The 19,975-nt window shown below is 38.1% G+C and overlaps 1 protein-coding gene across 2 annotated transcripts in view; it reads right to left on the bottom strand.

Annotated features, from left to right (window-relative positions):
* Positions 1 to 19,975, bottom strand: part of stk26 (serine/threonine protein kinase 26) — a 40,674-nt gene that overhangs the window by 11,310 nt on the left and 9,389 nt on the right. For both annotated transcript variants that reach the window (XM_079258222.1, XM_079258223.1), the window contains exons 2-6: positions 7,452 to 7,520; positions 7,070 to 7,231; positions 6,831 to 6,887; positions 6,245 to 6,353; positions 812 to 969 (exon numbers count right to left, since the gene is read on the bottom strand). In XM_079258222.1, the coding sequence (XP_079114348.1) occupies positions 812 to 969; positions 6,245 to 6,353; positions 6,831 to 6,887; positions 7,070 to 7,231; positions 7,452 to 7,520 (555 nt within the window). The remainder of the gene's footprint in view (positions 1 to 811; positions 970 to 6,244; positions 6,354 to 6,830; positions 6,888 to 7,069; positions 7,232 to 7,451; positions 7,521 to 19,975) is intronic.

The following is a 19,975-nucleotide window of genomic DNA, read 5'->3' as shown; positions in this document are numbered from 1 at the left end:
ATGCATAGCGCTCTCCCTGACGTCTCCAACATCGTTGCCGGCCATCATTTCTGCTCAGTGTGAATCGACTTTCATCAGAGAACAGCACTGAGGCCCACTGGTTCCTCGTCCAGCGTAAATGCTCCCTGGCCCATGCAAGACGATGATGCCTGTGCCTGGTGGTGTGGTCAGGTACCCGTGCAGGTCGTCTAGCACGCAGACCACGCTGATGGAAACGGTTTGGAATGGTCTGACGAGACACTTGGGTGCCTCTCACCTCTCTTAAACGTGCCTGGAGTTGAGTGGCATTCATCATCCGGTTTCTCAGGGCAGTGTTCACAATGTAGCGGTCATCAGCACGGGATGTGGCCAAAGGACGTTCACTTCTAGGCCACTATATGTATATATATGTATATATATATATATATATATATATATATACATATATATATATATATGTATATATATGTATATACATACATATATACATACCTTACTTTAATGAAACAATAAAACCTTCCCCAAACATCCAAATACTTTGAATACTTTGGTCTGAATGGTTTTTTAAACCGCTTTCTGATTACTAATCATTGCTGCAATTCTGATATTTCTTAAATGTGGTCAAACAAACCCAACTTTTGCCTCGTTGTACTGATCTTAAATCCAAACACGGAAAGAACCTGGACTTTCTACTTTGGGCTTAAAGTTTCAGCACTTTTACCGACAGACTTTGGGATGTTTTTTCAGGCTGAAATGTAGATGACAAGTATACAGTTGAAAGGGATTAACATGGTCCCAAAGGTGTTCGTAGTAAAGTAAACAGGTGTCTGACCTTGGAATCGTAAGCAGACTGTTGGATGACCTCAGGCGCCATCCAGAACGGTGTTCCCACGAAGGTTTCCCTCTTGATCTGTGTGTCGGTCAGCTGACCAGCCACTCCAAAGTCAGCCAGCTTCACCTGACCGTGCTCCGACAGCAGGACGTTGGCAGCTGCAGAAATCATTATTTTTCTATTTAAGCAATGTTAGGTTCATGTGGTTGAACTTTTTTAACAATTGTCATTAATTCTCAAGTAAAACAAAGAAAAATCAATCTGAGTCATCCATTATTTAATGTCAATCAGGTGCTTTCAGTGTGGTCATGTTGTCCGTTTGTTGGCACCTGGATAGACTCAATAGTCCTGTATCTAACACTTAAATGTTCTGTCTGGGATATCATCAGGAAGGGAATCAGGGAGGAACTTTTAATGGACAATTTAATCTGAAATCCCAAACACACACTCATTCAGTCTCAGTTACCATAGCGATGTAGCCAGCTTAAAAGGGGAGCCACTATCCTGAAACTGTAAACTCGGACTTCAGGCTCAACATGCCGCCCTAAGCCATTAAGCTCACGTCGTAGTTCAGCCCTCTGGTGCATCCTGTGTTACTGTTAGCAGGGCTTAAATTGGGATTTGTGAGGTTGGGGGTCACAGACTAATCTGAGCATTTTTAGAGATGCACATCAGGCCTGAAACAACTGTTTAATACACCTAGAGTGGCTTTTCTTTTAATACATAGAATTTAAGTTATCTTCTTCAGGTGCTGAAATGTAGGTGTGGGAACTCCACCACATAACTGGTCTCAGGTCGCCAATAAAAAGTTATTGGTCAAAAACGAGGTATTCAAAGTGACTTTTTTTTGTGACATCATCAATATCATAAAAAAAAAAAAAAAAAAACTTCATCTCATAAAGGGAAACTGTAAAATGTCTGTGAGATTGTATTATATTATTAGTTTGTTCCATTTACAATGTTTATTGACTGTGTGTTATATTTTAAACATTGGAGGTTCTCGTGTGGTTTATTGTTCTGCAGGTAGATGAGAAATTAGGTCAGGGAGACGTCAGGATTACGCCTCGCGTTGCTGTTTGTGTTGTAGCTGCTACACCCAAACCTAACAGCTTTATGGTGCACCTAAGATGGCACCAACGGGAACGTTCAGCAACAACAAACCCAGTTATTTTCCTTGTCTTTCTCTCTGGTCTTTTTGCTCCTGAAGTTCAATATTTCTGTGAGGGCATAGTAACCATGCTGCTCTGGTCTGTTGCCTCTACTATCAGCAAAAACCCCACAAGAAACACTTGCTAATCATTGTTGTTCCCGTCTCCAAACCGAGCTCGGGAGGCAGGGGCAAAATGATTACTTCTTGCCTAAAGCTGCAGCTCGCTTCCAGGTTACCTGCCCTCACTTGACCCAAAAGTGGTGAAACAGAAGCTGTGTTTCTATTGCATTTTTCACAAAATAAAGTCATATTTGTAAATTTTGAAAAAACAACAATTGCGATTTACAGGTGTTTCCCTTGAACAGTTCATTAGCCTTTGTCCACGTGAAATCTTGTCCAGCTGACTAGATTTTATGAGAATTGCAGCTTTTTGCAAAGTAGCCACGTAGCGTTATTTTGGGTTTTTCCACTAAAATTGCTTCGGCTTGTGGAGGCTTTTCTCCCTTATTTTCTTTTCTAAAAGTCTGGAATTCGCTGTTTGTTCCATGCAGTACCATCATTACTGGAAATGAACACGACCGCCTACGTCACATCCAAGGACACATAAATGCAAAAAAAGTGTTTCCATTACACTTTTGTGACATATTTCTTTATCGAAACATCTCAAAAACACCTCAGGAGAGCGTAAAAACTTTTTAGTAATGTTTCAGTCTTTTTTTCAAAATATAGGTGTTTCTATTAACTTTTTATAATCACGATATTTAGTTTTTGCGCAATTCTAGGTCTAATGGAAATGCACCTAGAGCACATATGTCAGAGTCCAGGCCCGCGAGAGGGTTTTACCTGGCCCCCGTGATGATATTAATCTATTATTAGATCCGGCCCGCAGATATAATGTACGCACGAATACTACATTTCCCACAATGCAACGGGGATGCGCGGAGCGGGAGCATAGCGGGAGGCGGCTTAATTTATTCAGCAGTCATTCAGCATCAGTCATTGGCATACCAGCAAAAGTTATCTTACAGATACCAATCAACAATGGCTAAACGGAAGGTGGACAGTGAAAACCGGGGGTTTCAAACAAGGTGGGAGTTGGAGTACATGTTCACGGAGGTAGCTGGAAAACCTGTGTCTTCTATGTGGAGAAAGTGTGGCGGTGATGAAAGAGTTTAATATGAGACGGCATCATGAAACAAATCACAAAGACAAAAACAAGATTCTGGACATGGAACAAAGGCTACAGAAGGTCGAGGAATTAAAACGAGGCCTCAAATCTCGACAGGGTCTGTTCAGAAAAGCCCAGTCACAAAGCGAGGCTGCTGTCAAGGCCAGTTTTATTTTAGCAGAGGAGATCGCTAAATCAGCCCGGCCATTTACAGAGGGGGATTTCATCAAAAACTGTATGCTTAAAGTCTGTAACGAACTTTGCCCAGACAAAAGACAGCTCTTTTCAAACATCAGCCTGAGCAGAAATACTATTGCTGATCGCGTAGACCTGTTGTCTAACAATCTAAAAGAGCAGCTTGTTACAAAGGGAAAAGATTTCATCGCATATTCCCTGGCTGTGGACGAGAGCACAGACATTTCTGACATTGCCCAGTTGTCAGTTTTCATCCGCGGGGTGGACTCCAGCCTAAACGTGACAGAGGAGTTGTTAGCGCTACGTCCTATGCATGGCACAACTACGGGACATGATTTGTATGAAGAGGTCTCAAGATGTGTTAACGAGATGGAGCTGCCTTGGGAAAAACTCGTGGGTCTGACAACAGACGGAGCACCTGCGATGTGTGGACATAGGAGTGGACTGGTGGCAAAGATACGGGAGAAGATGCAGAAGGAAAACGTCACACGTGAGCTGACAGCTTATCACTGTATCATTCACCAAGAGTCGTTGTGTGGTAAAGCCTTGAAAATGAAAGATGTAATGAGCACCATCACATGCGCAGTTAACTTTATTAGAGCCAAAGGGTTAAATCACCGCCAGTTTAAGTCATTTCTGAGCGAGTTAGAAACGGAGCATGGTGATTTGCCCTATCACACTGAGATGCGGTGGCTAAGCCAGGGAAAGGTGCTGCGCAGGTGTTTCGAGCTTCGTGAGGAGATTTGTTTGTTCTTGGACAGCAAAGGGAAAGACACAACACAACTCCGAGACAAAAGGTTTTTGTGTGAAATGGCTTTTCTGTGTGACATTACGAGTCACCTGAACGCAATGAACCTGCAGCTGCAGGGTCGGGCTCGTGTCATCTCTGAAATGTACAGTACAGTGAAGGCGTTTCAAACCAAACTGACTCTGTGGGAGGCACAAATGCGGAAAGAAAACTTGAGCCACTTTCCTAGCTGTCAGACCATGAAAGATTAGCTATCTACCAGTATTTTCCCGAGCGCAGAATTTGCTGATAAAATTAGTATACTCGCTGCTGACTTTCAACACCGATTTGCTGACTTTGAAGCACAAAAAAGCAGGTTTGCACTGCTCAGCAATCCATTTGCCGTTGATGTAGAAAGCTCACCGCCAAACCTCCAAATGGAGTTGATTGAGCTACAATGCGATGATGCGCTGAAGGCAAAATACGCAGCAGTGGGTGCTGCGGAGTTTGCGCGCTTCCTTCCCGACACAATGCCCCAGCTGTGCACCCAGGCTGCTCAAACATTGTCTATGTTTGGCAGTACATACCTGTGTGAACAACTGTTTTCATTGATGAAGCTGAACAAAACATCACACAGAAGTCGGCTTAGTGCTGAACACCTTCACTCAGTTCTGAGGATTTCCTCAGCTCAGAGCCTGACCCCGAACATTGGTGAACTTGTGCAAAAGATGAAACACTGCCAAGTATCAGCCTCAGCCTCAAACAAGTAATGTAGTGTTACAGTAATACAGTAATGTATATAAATGTATGTAAATACAGTAATAATACAGTAATGTTTACTGTGCAATTACATATTTGAAGTTAATACTCTGTTCAAGTTTAAAAGTTAAATATGCACACAAAGAAGGTCTCGTTTTTGGTTGTTCCCCTCGGGGATTTTAAAGCTTTCTTGTCTGTGTTGACTATGTTGTTTTTGTTTGCCGACTCCGTTCCTGGGAGTGTTTCTTGTTTTTCGGCCTTTCATGGAAAATAGATCGTGAAGTGGACAATAGTCTTTTGATAAAATCGTCTCCTATTTAACAGAGAAAATGACTTTTGATTGTTATTATTTGTTAATCAGTAATTCCTTTTTTCACACTAACCCAGAGAAAGCACAGAAAGGAAAGTCAATGTACATTTGAGCAGGACAGATGCAGTCCAGTGTGTTAATTGCTATTGGTTTTAAGTAACAAGAGATTTTTGCACTTTATTTTATTGTATTGCGAGGCAATATTTCTTTTTAATTATTTCAGTTGAGTGAATGATAGAAAATTGTTTATTATTTATTTCTTTGAAGTTGCCTAAATTCAGTGCATTTTTGCTAAATGAGAGAATATACTGATGGTGCCTTAAATAATATCACATCATACATTTAATGTTCATGTTATGAGTTTTTTATATAAAGGACATTTGTATTTTGTGCCTGCTGAAATTAAAAATGACTGACAGTCATAAGAAAATATTGCTTTATTTATCCAATCATATTGTAATATATTTGTTATGTTTTCAGTAGGTTAAATCTTGGTTTCAATGAAGATTGGACAGTCTGGCCCTCGGCTTGTAGCCAAATGTTTTATTTGGCCCTCCGTCCATTTGACTTTGACACCCCTGACCTAGAGAGAGGACTCGAATGCAAAAAGAAGAGCTGCGTGGTGTTTATTACTAAAGCTTGTAGTGAAGACATTCACAGCCTAACAAGCAGTTTCTCATTGCTAACTTCTGTTAAACGTCACTTCATTATGATCTAGACCTGGGCGTCAAACCATCTGGAGTGCTATGCACTCTCTCTCCACCTCTATAGCTCGACCTTAAAGGAGCAACACTGCTCTTAAAACAGCACTATGTCAGTATATGTCTGCACAATGAGACAAGTCCTGTCCAAACAAAAATAGTTGACTTAAAAAAAAAAAAGCTCTTGATTTTCTGCACCTTTTGGACTAATCAATTAGTCATGTACATCCTTAAAATAAATATGTTCCAGGGAGAGAGTTAAAAGGGCTCAGACATTTAACCACACTAAAATCTGAGTCCTGATGTTGGCAGCTTGTGGAAATATTTCCTGATGCATCTTTTTTTGCCTTTCAAGTATTATTTAAAGGAAAGAACAAGGTTCAGGCTCTGGGGTTGAACAGCAGTGTTAAAACCAATTTGCACCTTTGATGTCTCTGTGGATCTTCTTCTCAGAATGTAGGTAGTCGAGCCCCTTCAGGATCTCCTTAAGCATGGTTGCAATCTGAGCCTCATCAAATGGCCCAGCTCGCAGCTGCGCACACACACAACACAACAAAAACACTCAATATGCCCAGGGGTAATGGGCAGGTGCTCACAACACACCTTGTTCCATTTTATTCAGAGCAAGGCTCAACACACACTGTTGCATAATCCCAGCACCAGAATCACTCCTACAGTTTGATAAACATTTGTTCACATGGGGTTCTACCTTTTAAATGACTTTTCCTGATCTAAAGCATGAATTTATTATCTAAAAACAATCTCCACATTTTTATTCACTCACAGAAACAAATACACATTTACACGAGAGGAAAAAGATGCAGAAAAATTCACTTAATCTGACTAAACTGAGGAAAACAAGTCATGTTACATGATAAAACCGACTGACTTAACAGTTCAGAATTGATAAAGAGAAGGCAGAATTTTTATTACTCATGAGTAAATATTTAATGTTGATAGATTTAACTTTATCAATAAAAATTGAGCTGAAATTTGCCTTAAGACTCACCAAGTCAAGCGCTGATCCTCCACCAAGATACTCCATGATAATCCATAATTTACTGCCCTGTATGAGAAACAATTTGTTTTGTCTAAAGCCACATAAAATGGAACAAAACTTAAATTCCCTTTAATATTTCAGCCACGTTTCTTTCTGTCAGACTATTTTTACACCTTTTTGACATGGTGATTTCCTGCAGGTTCCCCGTAAAATGGGAACTAAGACAGAGAACATAGTACTGTTCTTACCTTTAGGTAGGAGCCGTAGTATTTTGTGATGTACGGACTGTCGCACTGACTGAGCACTGTGATCTCCTGCTGGATATCCTCGATCTCATCCTCTGCCTCCTCCAGATCAATAGTTTTAATAGCAACAACGCTCTGAGTGCGATTATCAATGCCTTTAAACACCTACAAAGACAAGATAAAAGAAAAAAATGCAAGAGTTGTGAAAATAAGAAAGATTGGCATAAAAATGAGAGAATTTATATTAATGTGTTACAGTATGAGAAACATATTACAACAAAAAATTTTTTTTAAAAAGAATAAAATGAAAACAGAAAGCATAAAATGAAATTTCAGCTTCACGCTCAACATGATCAACCAGGGTTCATAATGGAAATTTGCTCACCTCTCCAAATGATCCTTTTCCAATTCTGTCCAATTTAGTGAACAACTCTTCTGGATCAACGTGAGTACTCTGAGAAGAGCAAAAGAAAGGAAAGATGAAGACATTAATGCGGTGTGTGTCAGTGTACTGCTGTCAAACATATAAAACTATTCATGGTACTTATAAGCACTGAATTAAGGCCAGGTATATGAAAATATTTAATTTCACTGAACAAAAGTAAAACAGTACAGAACATCAAACAATACTGACAAGAAGACCGATAAGAAAAGGCAATTTCGGGAAGCATTCACACCAGGATGGTTCAGGAGATTTGGTTGAACTGGGAAGGTAATTCAAGACATGTAGCGCCGTTATTTGGTTGGTTTTACGCTGCGCTTTCCTCAAAATGAGCAAAGCGCCTGAACAACGTCACACTGTTACAACTGTTTGCCAGGGACAGAATGGTCTGAAATATCAACTTACCAAGAAAACAAAATAAAGAAACCTAGCTTATTGATTGGCCAGGACTGAAAGCGGATATCATTCTGCTTGAGTCGGCTTGCTTACCACAACAAAACAGACAAGTGACAAGTTAATGCACTGTTGGGGTTTTAGGAAGGAATTAGGTGTTAAATCCTTAATGATCTGTCCAGCATGAGAAGCAGAAGAGGCTGCGAGCTCTCCTAAATGCTGAGCTGCAACATACTCTACGTTAAAGCCTGTTACATCCTCCACGAGAAGCAAGAACTTTTTTCTTGTTCTCGAGGCTCCGAGAAGAAAATTACGTCATTTTGTTCTCGCGGACGTGTTTGAAGACAGTTCTTGACACACCAGGCTGGAAGAACTTTTTTTCTTGCGGGGCTGTGAGAAGTATCGTGTGATTGGTCGGACATTTGAGGTCGGCGTCATTAACATGGAGAAAGCATGAAGCGGAGTTGCTGCTTCATGGTTTTTGCTGTTGCAGGTAAAACGGATTGTTTTGATAAAACAGCTGATCGAGGTGGTGAGAAAGTACGAACATTTTTACATGTGGCAATAAAACACTCGGACCCAGCCGCGTGCACGACCCACCTTGCCGCGGATGAAGTTGCTCGTTAAATGTGAAACTAGAAAAGCACTCGGAGAGCGGAAATCTCCGCCAAGCACAATGTTAAGTCCTTTTAAAACATTCCTGGATCCAAACGGTGATCCTGATCACCACCAAAATTGAATTAGTTTTTCATTTTTACATTTGCAACAACTCTTGAAATATTTATAAAAATCCGTCCGTAACCTTTTAAGTTATCTTGAGCAAAAAGACGCCGGGAAACACATAACCTGCCGGAGGTAACAACCGGGTTCATTGCACAGGAAAGCAGACATCGCCCCCTGCAGTGATCCCTCCCCACTACAGACGTGCTTCTCGTGGAGTATGTATGGACCTGCCGAACAAGACGTTTTTTCTTGTTCTTGCAGCCTCAAGAACAAGAACTCAGTTCTTGTTACTCATAGAGTATGTAACAAGCTTAAGTCCTCTCTTTCGTTCACCGGATGGTGCGTTTGTTTTCACGATGCAAGCAAACTGCACTTGGGTTCGCTTGCAAGATAACCGAGACCTCTAGTTTTCAAGCAGGCCAAAGTTCACTTTCTTTGCCTGCACCTGGGTGAATCCACATTCACACTGCTCAAAACAAACCATACTATCAACATAAGTACACCAGCGTCTGTTTAAAGCAGACAAAACAGCACCAGTTTGAATGCACCCTATCATCACAAGATAATGTGATTTAAGTAGAGACTGGTGGTACCTTCTGATTAGGGCTGCATGATGTTGGAAAACACTGACATTGCAATTTGGTTTTTTTAAACCTGCAGCAATTTTCAGCAAATGAGTTGAACACGATTTAAAAAGTTATGCTTCACTTTGCTTGACATCTTGTTGACAATTAACCTACATCGGGGGTGCCCAGCTCCAGTTCTCAAGGACCACAATCTTACACATTTTCCATACATTCCTGCTCTAACACAAATCACTCATTGTGCAGAACTTTACTGCCTGTTGGATCCATTTAATGGAAAAAAAAAAAACTACAAAATGGATGGGTTTTTCACTGGTTTTATCAAAGCCCTACTGGTATTTTATGGCTGGTTTTGGTCAATGTTATTAACCGCTGATGGGGAATTGCATGTGCATTACACTTACAATTCGCAATCAATCTATGCATTATGAAAGATTGTTTTCATCAACAAAACTGAGGTGGTTGTAGGACATGCAACAAAAGAAGCAACCTCCAAACATCAACAGGCACCCATGAAATATATGATACATACAGTTTGAGGCTTTTGGCATCACTTTATGTACAAACTTTGTTCAAAATCCATTGGAACACCATCTGATTTTTGTCTTCTGACACTTAATGAACACCAGAAAGCAGACGTGGTAATAAGTGGTAAATATCCCTAAAAAAAAAAACATTGGTATTTTATGTTTTGTGAAAGGGACAAATAAAGACCTCACATTCATATTTTAAAAAATTGGACTTATCTGATTGTTTTTTCACGTGCCAGGTCTTTAGGGTTTAAATGCTACACATTCAGTCAAGTTTAGAGAAATTATTGTCCTGGATTTTCCACATATTCACCAGATATATTGCATCAATTTTCTGGGCAACGTATTTCTGAGATGGTAAAGGATCTGACTACAATAAGCCTTTTTGCAAACATAAATTAGGAGGATTTGACCATCTTGTGAAGGAGACACACCATTTTGAAAATATGAACAATCCTTCCTCTCTGCTGAGCTTTGCCTCTGCTCTTCTTTGCCAAGAAAGGACATCTGGGTATTCATGGAAACCATAGAAATTGTGGTGACTTACATTTTTCTTGACTGATTGGTTTTTCCTCATTCAGTCATGGAAAGTTACATTATATAAGCAAGTTAAAGGTATAATATAAAAAGTGATTAAAAACATATACAATACAATAAGAAAAAAAGTGATGTAAAACTTATTTCCACACCTTCATGCTTGTATTTATTTCAATAAAAACAATTAAAAAAAAAAAATACAGGGAAAAACAAGAAAAAAAATCCACTGGGACAAAATTAACAATTTACAGTTAAATAAATTATTAACAGATAGAGATTAATAGTTAATAACTATATAAAATGATATATGAGTGAATAAAAGCATATGAATAAAAATAGAATAACTAGATTAAGAGATTTTATGAAAAATTACGCAACAAAAAAAAAAAAAACTAAACAAAAATGTGACCCAAAAACAAATTGAAATAGAAACTGAAATAGAAAAAGGATCAACCTTCCATCAAATCCCCATTAACTTTAACTTACTTCCTCACACATGAGGTTTTGTAACACAATCAGCCAAACACGTATGCTACACACAAAAAGACCATAAATGCAGAAGGAAACGAGTGTGACAGTTGAAGATAACAGGAACTGAGTGCACACAGCTGCCTGCACTCTTATCTCTGAAGGATTATACTCATTTCTTAAATAAGACTGCTGTGGTTGCAAAAGAAAGGGAGGGGAAAGTACTTTTACAGAAGTCCACAAACCTGAAATTCACTGCAATCTGGGCTGTTTCTGTCCTTTTACTAACAAAATATCAAGTTACAAGGAAATACAGTCTGATAATAACAATATGGACTTAATGACACTTTATTGTTTCACTTGATGTCGCCCTTTGTGCTAAAATGACCAGATTATTCAAGATTTTTAGATTTTGGGTTTGTTGTTCAAGATAATTGGTGTTTCAGATTAAATATCATAAACAATGCAGTAAAGAGGTATTGAAAGACAGTTTACACTTTTTAAAACAGTTCTTTTTGGCAATTTTTTAAAAGGAAAAATATCACAACTGAATTAAATCATTTTACAAAAGTTCCTTTTTTTTGTGTAGCATAAAAATATTTGGATTGTTTGGGCTTTTGCAGATGTATCAAAGACTTCCTTCATGTGTCAGTCAGCAGATGTTTTAATATATTAACACAAATGTGTTAGAGAGCTCTACAGGATGTTAACAATGGAAGATCTGTGGTAAAACTTGGAGTTAACTTTGTGCAAAATATTCTTTCAGCAGGATTGTTTGCATGTGAGTCATGTTGCAGTGAAATTTTTTTTTTAATCACACTTATTTAGTTTGTGAAACATGCATTATTGCTACAGGAAATGTGCCTCCTTTTTTGTCTTTTCTGTCTTACATTTCTTAGCTTAAATGGTTTCCATCACATCATTTTGTTTTGTCTACAAACAGAGTCGTATCAGATCTATAAAACAGATTTTGCAGCTATATTTGGTCAATTCTGTTCTGGTCTTTCAGTTCATGTTACATCTGTGGTCAGACATTTTATACTTTGATAACAAATCATGTCTGAATGAATTTTAGTAATTCTGCAGTTGCATAAAATTAATAAATTAAAGGTAATTGTTAGTTTGTGCAGATAGCTGCATTGATAAGTAAAATATTAAACTAAGGCATCCACAAAAGCCTATTAATCGTCACCATTTTCTCCCTTTCTGCACCAAATAATCCAGTTTTCAGAAAGAGAAAGTTATGTCCAGGTGCTGTCAAAGGCACGTCAAACTAACCAGCATTGTCCTGTCATTGTCACCGTCTGTTGGTCCCACTGCATCATCGCTATTTTAAGCTACTGACTTCAGTTACAATGCCATATTACTTCAGACTACTAATTCTTCAGTTTTACGTGCATAAAGTGTCACTACTTCAGCATCGACAAGTTCAGACCCAAGTTCTGACTGTCCTTAAACTGTGGTGTGAAACATTTAATAAACCCTTCAGAAGTGTATAATATTCCTATGATGATGCTTGAGTTTCCTCTCTGGACTAAAAAAAGAACAGAGACACTCACAGTACCCACAATGTTGCCACACCCTGTGAGCAAATACAGCGGTTACTGTCTGCAGATACTTCAGCTTGGTGCAGACAGATGAAGAAAAAGACGACACAGTGCAGACTGAAAGACATCTACTGCAATAAAACAATAAGCCATAGAACAAAAATATGAAGGACTGCTTATGATAATGCTGCTATTAATGCATACAATACACAAAACAACAATGGCATTTGGTACAGAAGCATTTGTAGCAAAAGGTTTTCGCATTTCCAAGTCTGTGCGAGTCTACAGGCTAAGTTGAAAGAGCATCAACAGGTGTAATTATACTTGAATATAAACTTAACACGAGTTGACCCGACTATGTTAATTCAGCTTACTGGACACCAACAAGTAGTTACAAAATTTATTGTGACTCCCATGTTTGTTAATAAATCTGAGTGAGTGAAGCTTGTGCTTGCATTAGTTGTTTTTAGTTTAGATTTTGTGTCTAGATTGAAACAGTGTGCAGGTATCTGCAGAGGCAAAGGGAAAACAGCAGTTGCACATCAAGCCTGTAAATAAAGACAATCTTAAGAATTCTCTGACTCTTCCTACTTGTTTTAAATTGAAGAATAAAGTGTTGATATTCTCTGGAAAAAAATGCCTTTATATGACTTGTGTTGTGACTTGGTGGGGCGCCCTTATTGGATTTACTTCGGAGTGTGAAAGTATGAGGTGACATCACTTCCTGTTAAGCATGGATGAACACAGTCTTAGCGTTAGCTGCTAATGTGAAAGGCATTACTTTGCTTAACAGTTTACAGGTGAATGTAATCCCAAAATCAGAATATATCATTACGTTTGGAGCTGCATTTTCATTACTCCGAGAATTGGTCTATTGCAGTAAAAAACTGGTTTTCATGATATTATTTCTAAACTTTGAAATATCAGGAATACGGTTTTCAGATGTGTCCTAGCATTTTGATCCGTACCTCTCTCCGTACCTCTCTCCTTTCTGTTTTTTCCCCTCTTCTTACCTTCTCTTTTCCTTCTAGTTTCAACATGGCCATATCAGGACCAACGATAACAATAAAAATATGAATAAAAATATATGTAGAGTAAATCTGTCCGGCTAAATATGGCACACAGACTGCCATTCTGTATGCTACAATGCTGGACAGTACAGGGAGAAAAAGAAGGAATGGGAACACCTTTTCGCATTTACACGCTATCGGACGTAACATGGGGGAAATCTTTTGTCTTTAAAAAAAAAATAAATAAATAAATAAATATATATATATATATATATATATATATCTGCCATTCTTGATTTAAAAAAAAAAAGAAAATTGTGGAGTTATACAAGAAATTAGAAAGGTAAATGAAGGAGAAGAGCTTTGAAAAGCCGTGGCAAATCCTCCACAGCAAACAGAAAACCCTGAAACAATGCTAGCTGGCAAAAGCTGAAAGGCACATTTGATGAGCTATACACCGTTCAATGAAAACACCGGCCTGTAAAATACAAATATGGGCAAAGAGGTAGAGCTGAGAGGACGACTGTGAGCGTGGTGGTGGATGATTGACATCGAGCGAACTCTGAGCTGTAGCTAAGAGATAACTGAGCTAATCCGGAGCTAACAGGAGCTAACCAGCGGGCTAAAGCTAAGTCACATTGTTAACTGGCTAAAAACCGCAGTTGTTCTACATTCTTCTTGCTTGAAGTGGTAGATTGGATACCTGTCAATCAAAAGGACACGCCCCTAAATATGCAGAATTTCGAGATTAAATTACTTTTAAACAAGCGAGTTAGAAAAAATTCATTCCCCCCACAGTTGTCATGAAGGTAAACTTAACATATTAAACCTAAAATGGATTTTTGTACCAGGCTGTAAACATGTTTATTTCTGCTGTGAAGTTAAGTGTTTTTAACATGGAAGTCTATTGGGATTTGCTCTGTTTTGGAGCCCCGAGCGGATGAGGGGGGAACTGCAGTTTTATACACTTCCGCATCGGCTTTACTTTTAACCACTGGAGGCTGTCACATGGTAAAAACCCAAATCCAGAAGAGCTGAAGCTTATTTTCCTAAGTTGTTTGCAAGGGCAGAACCGACAGCAAGTCAAAACTTTTTCTTTCCTAATTATTGCTTTTATCTCAATGTAAATGTGTTAAATGAATGTTCTTTGCAACTAAATGTCATTAAAAAAAAAAAATTTAAAAAAAAAGAAAATGTGCAAAAATTACAGATGCAAACCAATAAGCAGTGAATCCCAGGCACAATTACAGGACATATTTTGACCTCTAATATCCATTTATTAGGCTTTTACCAGCTATAACAGCCAACAGAGACAGCAGGAAGTAAGGTAAGAATAAAAGACGAGGATCACGGTGCTTCTTCCATCCTGGGAGATACCCTGGTAATGCAGGTAAACCGAGAGTACGTTTTAATACCTATGATGTCATCAGATCAGCTGTTGCTAAGATAATTACAGCACATCAGTGCATTTATGGCGATCACTAGAGAGTTTAACCACGGTAGTAACTCTACAAATCTCTACCATAAAAAGACTTTCTTTTAATTCAAACTACAATTCAGTCATTTCCCAAGAATATTGATTATTATTAAGTTAATCTTGACTTTCAATTTAAAATTTTCAATATGATGGAATGAGACAGTCCCTTAATTTATGAATGTGGGTTTTTGCAGATTTAACAGACTTTCGTGACTCTGGAAGCAGGCTAAATCTGTGTTTTCACTTCCTTCAGATAGCCGTTTTATGAATGTGATTCTCTGGATCAACATCTCAAGCTTCTTTATTATTCCCAAATAAGTCCCATGCGTTTCCCAGCACAGCTGAGCCCTACCTCCACCTGAACAAAGGTCTAATGACTCACTGCTTTTTAAAACACCTGTGTGGGTGGAAATCATCCTTATCTCTAATAATTCATATGCGACATAAGTTAAAGGAATATCACTCCTTCACAGAACAATTCTTCATTATACCATGAAATGAAATGAATGATAAAAAAGAAGTAAAAATGCCCCAGATTATGTGATTCTAGGGTAAAATATGAGGTGTAACAACCAACAAGGGGGCTGTGTTCCGTTTAAAATCATTTTGTATTGAACGTAAAGGAGATATGGACTTCTGAAAACTGGTGGTATTTAGAAAATAACAATAAACTTGAGAAAAATGGAGCAGAGATTATTTTGCTTTGAAATTATATAAATAATAAATCACTACGATATTTCAGAAAAATCGCATCTCTGCTAAACATGTTGAATTTGCCTGTAGAGATAAATGTTTTTATCTCTAAAATATCAGGTGCACATAGAATTGCACACTAAATATCATAATAAAAAAAAAAATGCTAATGGAAACACCCACATTCAGGGGAAAAAAAAAAGTCTCAAATATCGCTAAAAGTTTTTAAATAATGGGGTGATTTTTCAGACATTTTGATATAGAAATATATCGTAAAAGTGTAATGGTAAACAAACAAACATAATTTATCTTTTTTTTTTTCTTTATTATTCCCACATAGAAAATTACTCTGTGTTTTAGCCACAGATATAAAATATATATGATATATTATGATATACAAATTATAATATTTTAGTGATCAAATAGTTATCCTAAAAAGGAATTAAAGTTTAAAAAAAAACATTTGCTTTGTGTGATCCTGCAAGAATGTTGTGATCCTGCAAGAATGTAAATTACATTTTGTAAAATTAGATCTAAAATTATTTTTATAGCAACTTTAATCCACTAATTTATAAATTAGTCAGAAACAACAAGGTTACTTTAGTTTTTAATGTCAATTATATTTAAAAAAAAAAAGAAAGAAAAAAAAAGAATAACTTTAGCACAATCATCTGGATGTAACTTATCCAGCATAGAGAACTGCCAAGATTTTTAAAGGATGCATTTGTCCGCGGCCTTTCTCTGGACTTTGACAGATTCTATACAGTATCAAACTTCCTGAAGTGAAAATATTGTTGCATTCATTAACTACATGAAATTAGCACAAAAAGTATAGAAGTTAGAGCTCCTGAAAGGACCTGGCGCAGTCACTCCCGGCCTGGGGCCTATGTCTTTCCCTATCTCTAACCCGCCTTTCTGTCAAACCATAAATGGTTAAATAAAGGCCACGTGAACTCCAAAATCTTTTCAAAAAGTAAGGAAATGTACCAAACTCCCATTCAATATTCTTGTTGAGTCTCTTGGAGGATTGGACTAGTGACTGTTCTTACACTGTGATAACGGAAAAACAACACATAGTCGTCATTTTTACAGTTTTGTTCTCCATTTTATATGGTCAGGGAGCTAAGCAGCATGTGGAAGATCCAAACAAAGCCACAACCTCCACCTCCTCCTCATGCTGGTCACCAGTCTGGTCACATTTTTCTGTGGGATGGCATCCATTTCTCAAACAGGACTTTCTTAAGGTCAACTAGTGGGGCTGTTTTGGTCAGTCTAGCACGTAGAACACATCCAAACTGATCCCATTAGTGTTCAGTTTTATAGAGGCAGCAGAGATCCTATCCACTTTCAAGTTCTTTGGGTAATCTGGTGGTCTTGGCGCTGTGGGATAGAGTGCTGTCATTTGCAGTTATATCCAAGGGTGCGTTCACATCAGGATAGTCCACTAGACTCGGTCCTATTATGGATTCGGCTCAGTTGTAAGGGGGTGTATCCATTCAGACCGAGATTGCATTCATGCTGCACTTTGGTTAATGCGCCAAACCTTTACAGTAATAAATCCCCATTCCCACCAAAAGTGGCGCTGCACTAGTATTTAGCAAAAGAGAGAAAAAGACCCGCATGAAGAAGAAAACTCCATTGCAAGTTAAACATAGAGCACAAAACTATCGCTGTTTCAGGTTTTTACTTTGTCCTATACAAGTATACTGCAGAAATACACTGTAACAATGGGTGCAGTATGAACAACAGACGAGGCATAGGACTGTTAACGCAATCACTATGTATATAGCCGAAATGCAACGGTACGTCAGGTGCAGGAAATACCTTTTTTGTATTTCCTTTCCTGTATTTGGTCTGCATGAAACAGGCTGAAACCTGGGTTTGTAGGAGACCATGTCTGCTTCTTTGGTCCAAATAAGAATTAGTTTGGCACATTCACATTTCCCAAAATGAAGCGGACTTTCTGAGAAAACAGACGCAGATTCGAACCAAAAAGGCTGATGTGAATGTGCCCTTACACTCTGGAGAAATGGACTTATCACTGGCTAAAGTTGTTTGACTGGCACCAATCTTTAAACAAGAAGGTGGGGGTGGCTAGCCACACATTTAGCTGTGTTACTCATTCCACAGAACCAGGATCCTTACCAGTAATACCTCCCTGGTATTACTCAAGCTTTCCAACAATATATAGTACAATACAAACTGGTTTTATTTAATGGGAGAAATAACTGTTTAGACAGAAGTTTCCTTCAAATTTGTGCCGAGTTTGTGTGTTGCACTGAAGCAAAAATCAGTCATCATTGCATTTTCATATCAAACTTTCTTTCTAACCTCACAAGTAGCCCAACTTCAAATGCTTGGTGTGAATATACACCCAACTTCATTTTACAACAGAGCATTCATTCCTTACATTTGAAGACAACAAGGTGCATTAGACAACACGCATGACGACTAACCAGAAGGGTTGAAAGTATTGACAATTTAAACTGTAAACGAAGAAATATAAACAAAGAATAAACAAACGTTGATGTCAATAGGCATTACGTAAAGCTTATACCATACTTTGACCTTTCAGTGTGAGTGTGGTGAAAGAACAACAGCTGGTCGTGACTAGAAAGTTAAATATTCAATGGTTGATCAGTCATTACCAACCAAACGGGGGCTTTGTTTTTTGGAGATAAACTCAATTTCAATGATACTTGGTGCTGCAGACACTGTAAAGAAGGCATGTTTCAGAGTTCCAGTTTAATATTTTACAGAAGATCTGGTTAGACACGCAGTATGGGAACTTTAATTTCAGATTAAAGAAGAATTACATAAATGCAAACAAACCCAATTGTAAGTTATAAAAGGTTTCCAGGTTGAGGCAAACAAAGGATCTTCTGTGGTTCAGGATTATTTCCATCTTGATAAAAGTTGTAAAGTTACAAGGAAGCACTTTAGGAAATTATAAATCATTTCTGATAAGGATAATCACTGGTTTTAAACTGTGTGAGAACAAAAGCCTCATCAGCGAAAAGCCTCAGGATGCCATTGATTCCTTTACAATTTAGCATATGTAAACTACAGCCCTTTCTCTTTTTCCACAGTCTAATTAAAACCCCATTGATCTGAATGATCATGTTTTCCACTTCCGACAAACAGCAGTACTTTATTTTCAAGCATATGCTGTTGCACACCTGATTTAAAGTAAATGATTTCCCTTCAGCTTAATGTTGAGTTCTACACCAGCTTTTTAATCAGGTGTGTTGCAGCATGCAAAGAAGGTTTAGAAGGTTTACTTAAAACTAACCTAGTTAGCTGAAAGTAATCAATCAAGTATTTACCACACCCTAAAAGACTAATCTTTTTAAAGAGCATCTCATCTTCTAAAACACTAAATTTACACTTGATTTGCACTCGTTCGTCTGTTTCACTCGTACTCCATCCTTTTAATAGATGAAGTGCAGGGGTGTCCGAAGTCGGTGCTTGAGGGCTGCATCCGGAAGGTTTCAATGTATCCAAAAGCCAATGAAATTCTGCACAATGACTGATTTATTTGAGTCAGGTGTATTGGAGCAGGGATGCGAGGAAAACCTGCAAGATTGTAGCCCTCAAGAACCAAAGCTGGAGACCCGTGGTGTAGTGATTACCCTGTTTCTGGCTCTACTGAAACCTAAATGCTCTCCACTGTAGTATGAACGGACTAGGTCTGCACAGACCTATTCCTGTATATTAACTGCATATGCTGAAATCACATCCACTGGTTTAACACATGCCGTTTAAGATGTCCACTTAAAAAAAAACATAAAATAAGAATAGTTCTAGTAAAGAGGAACCTGTACAATCATATATGACTGATCAAATTTTAACAATTTAAGACGCAACAAATGGGGGGGGGAAATGCTAAAAGTCTTTTGTTTTTTTAAATATATTTTTATATTTATGACATTTAACTAAACTTTAAAAAAATGAATAATAATCTTTATGACTAACATTTATCAGCATGTGATATGTCAAAATTATTATAGTTTAGTCTGCTTTCTGATATTTATTAGTGTGCAGAAGTCTCAGATTGTGTTCAACAGGATTTTGAGCAAAGTTTTTACTAATAAGTGGTTCAAAATGTCTCAAAAACTGAACCAAATGTGTCATGTTGGGCTCTATTGTCCTCATACCTCCATGAGTCTTTTATGTTACTTTGAAGTCAGTTGATCCACCTCCAACACTGCCCACCAGTTCATCCTCTAGTGGGCCACTTGAGTTCAGACTTTACCTGCGCGTTTTGACACTGGCTGGTCGTGGTAATGTGCCGCTGTAAAGTTGTTTACAACAATGCCAAAACACCAGAAGACGTACAAGAATAAAACCACCTTTTTTGCCTGTCTTAACTTCTCCTTCTACTTCGTGTGTTTTTTTATTTGGCAGTTTCTGGCACAAGAGACCAGCAAAACTGTCCATCCATCTATCCGCTTTAATCTTACCATCACACTGGTCACACTGGTTAGCAGATTAATGAGAAATAA

The sequence above is a fragment of the Telmatherina bonti genome (assembly GCF_933228915.1).
Source record: "Telmatherina bonti genome assembly, chromosome: 18".
Lineage (NCBI taxonomy): Eukaryota > Metazoa > Chordata > Actinopteri > Atheriniformes > Telmatherinidae > Telmatherina > Telmatherina bonti.
Note: the sequence above shows the minus strand (reverse complement) of the source record. Positions and strands in the feature narration are given on the sequence as shown.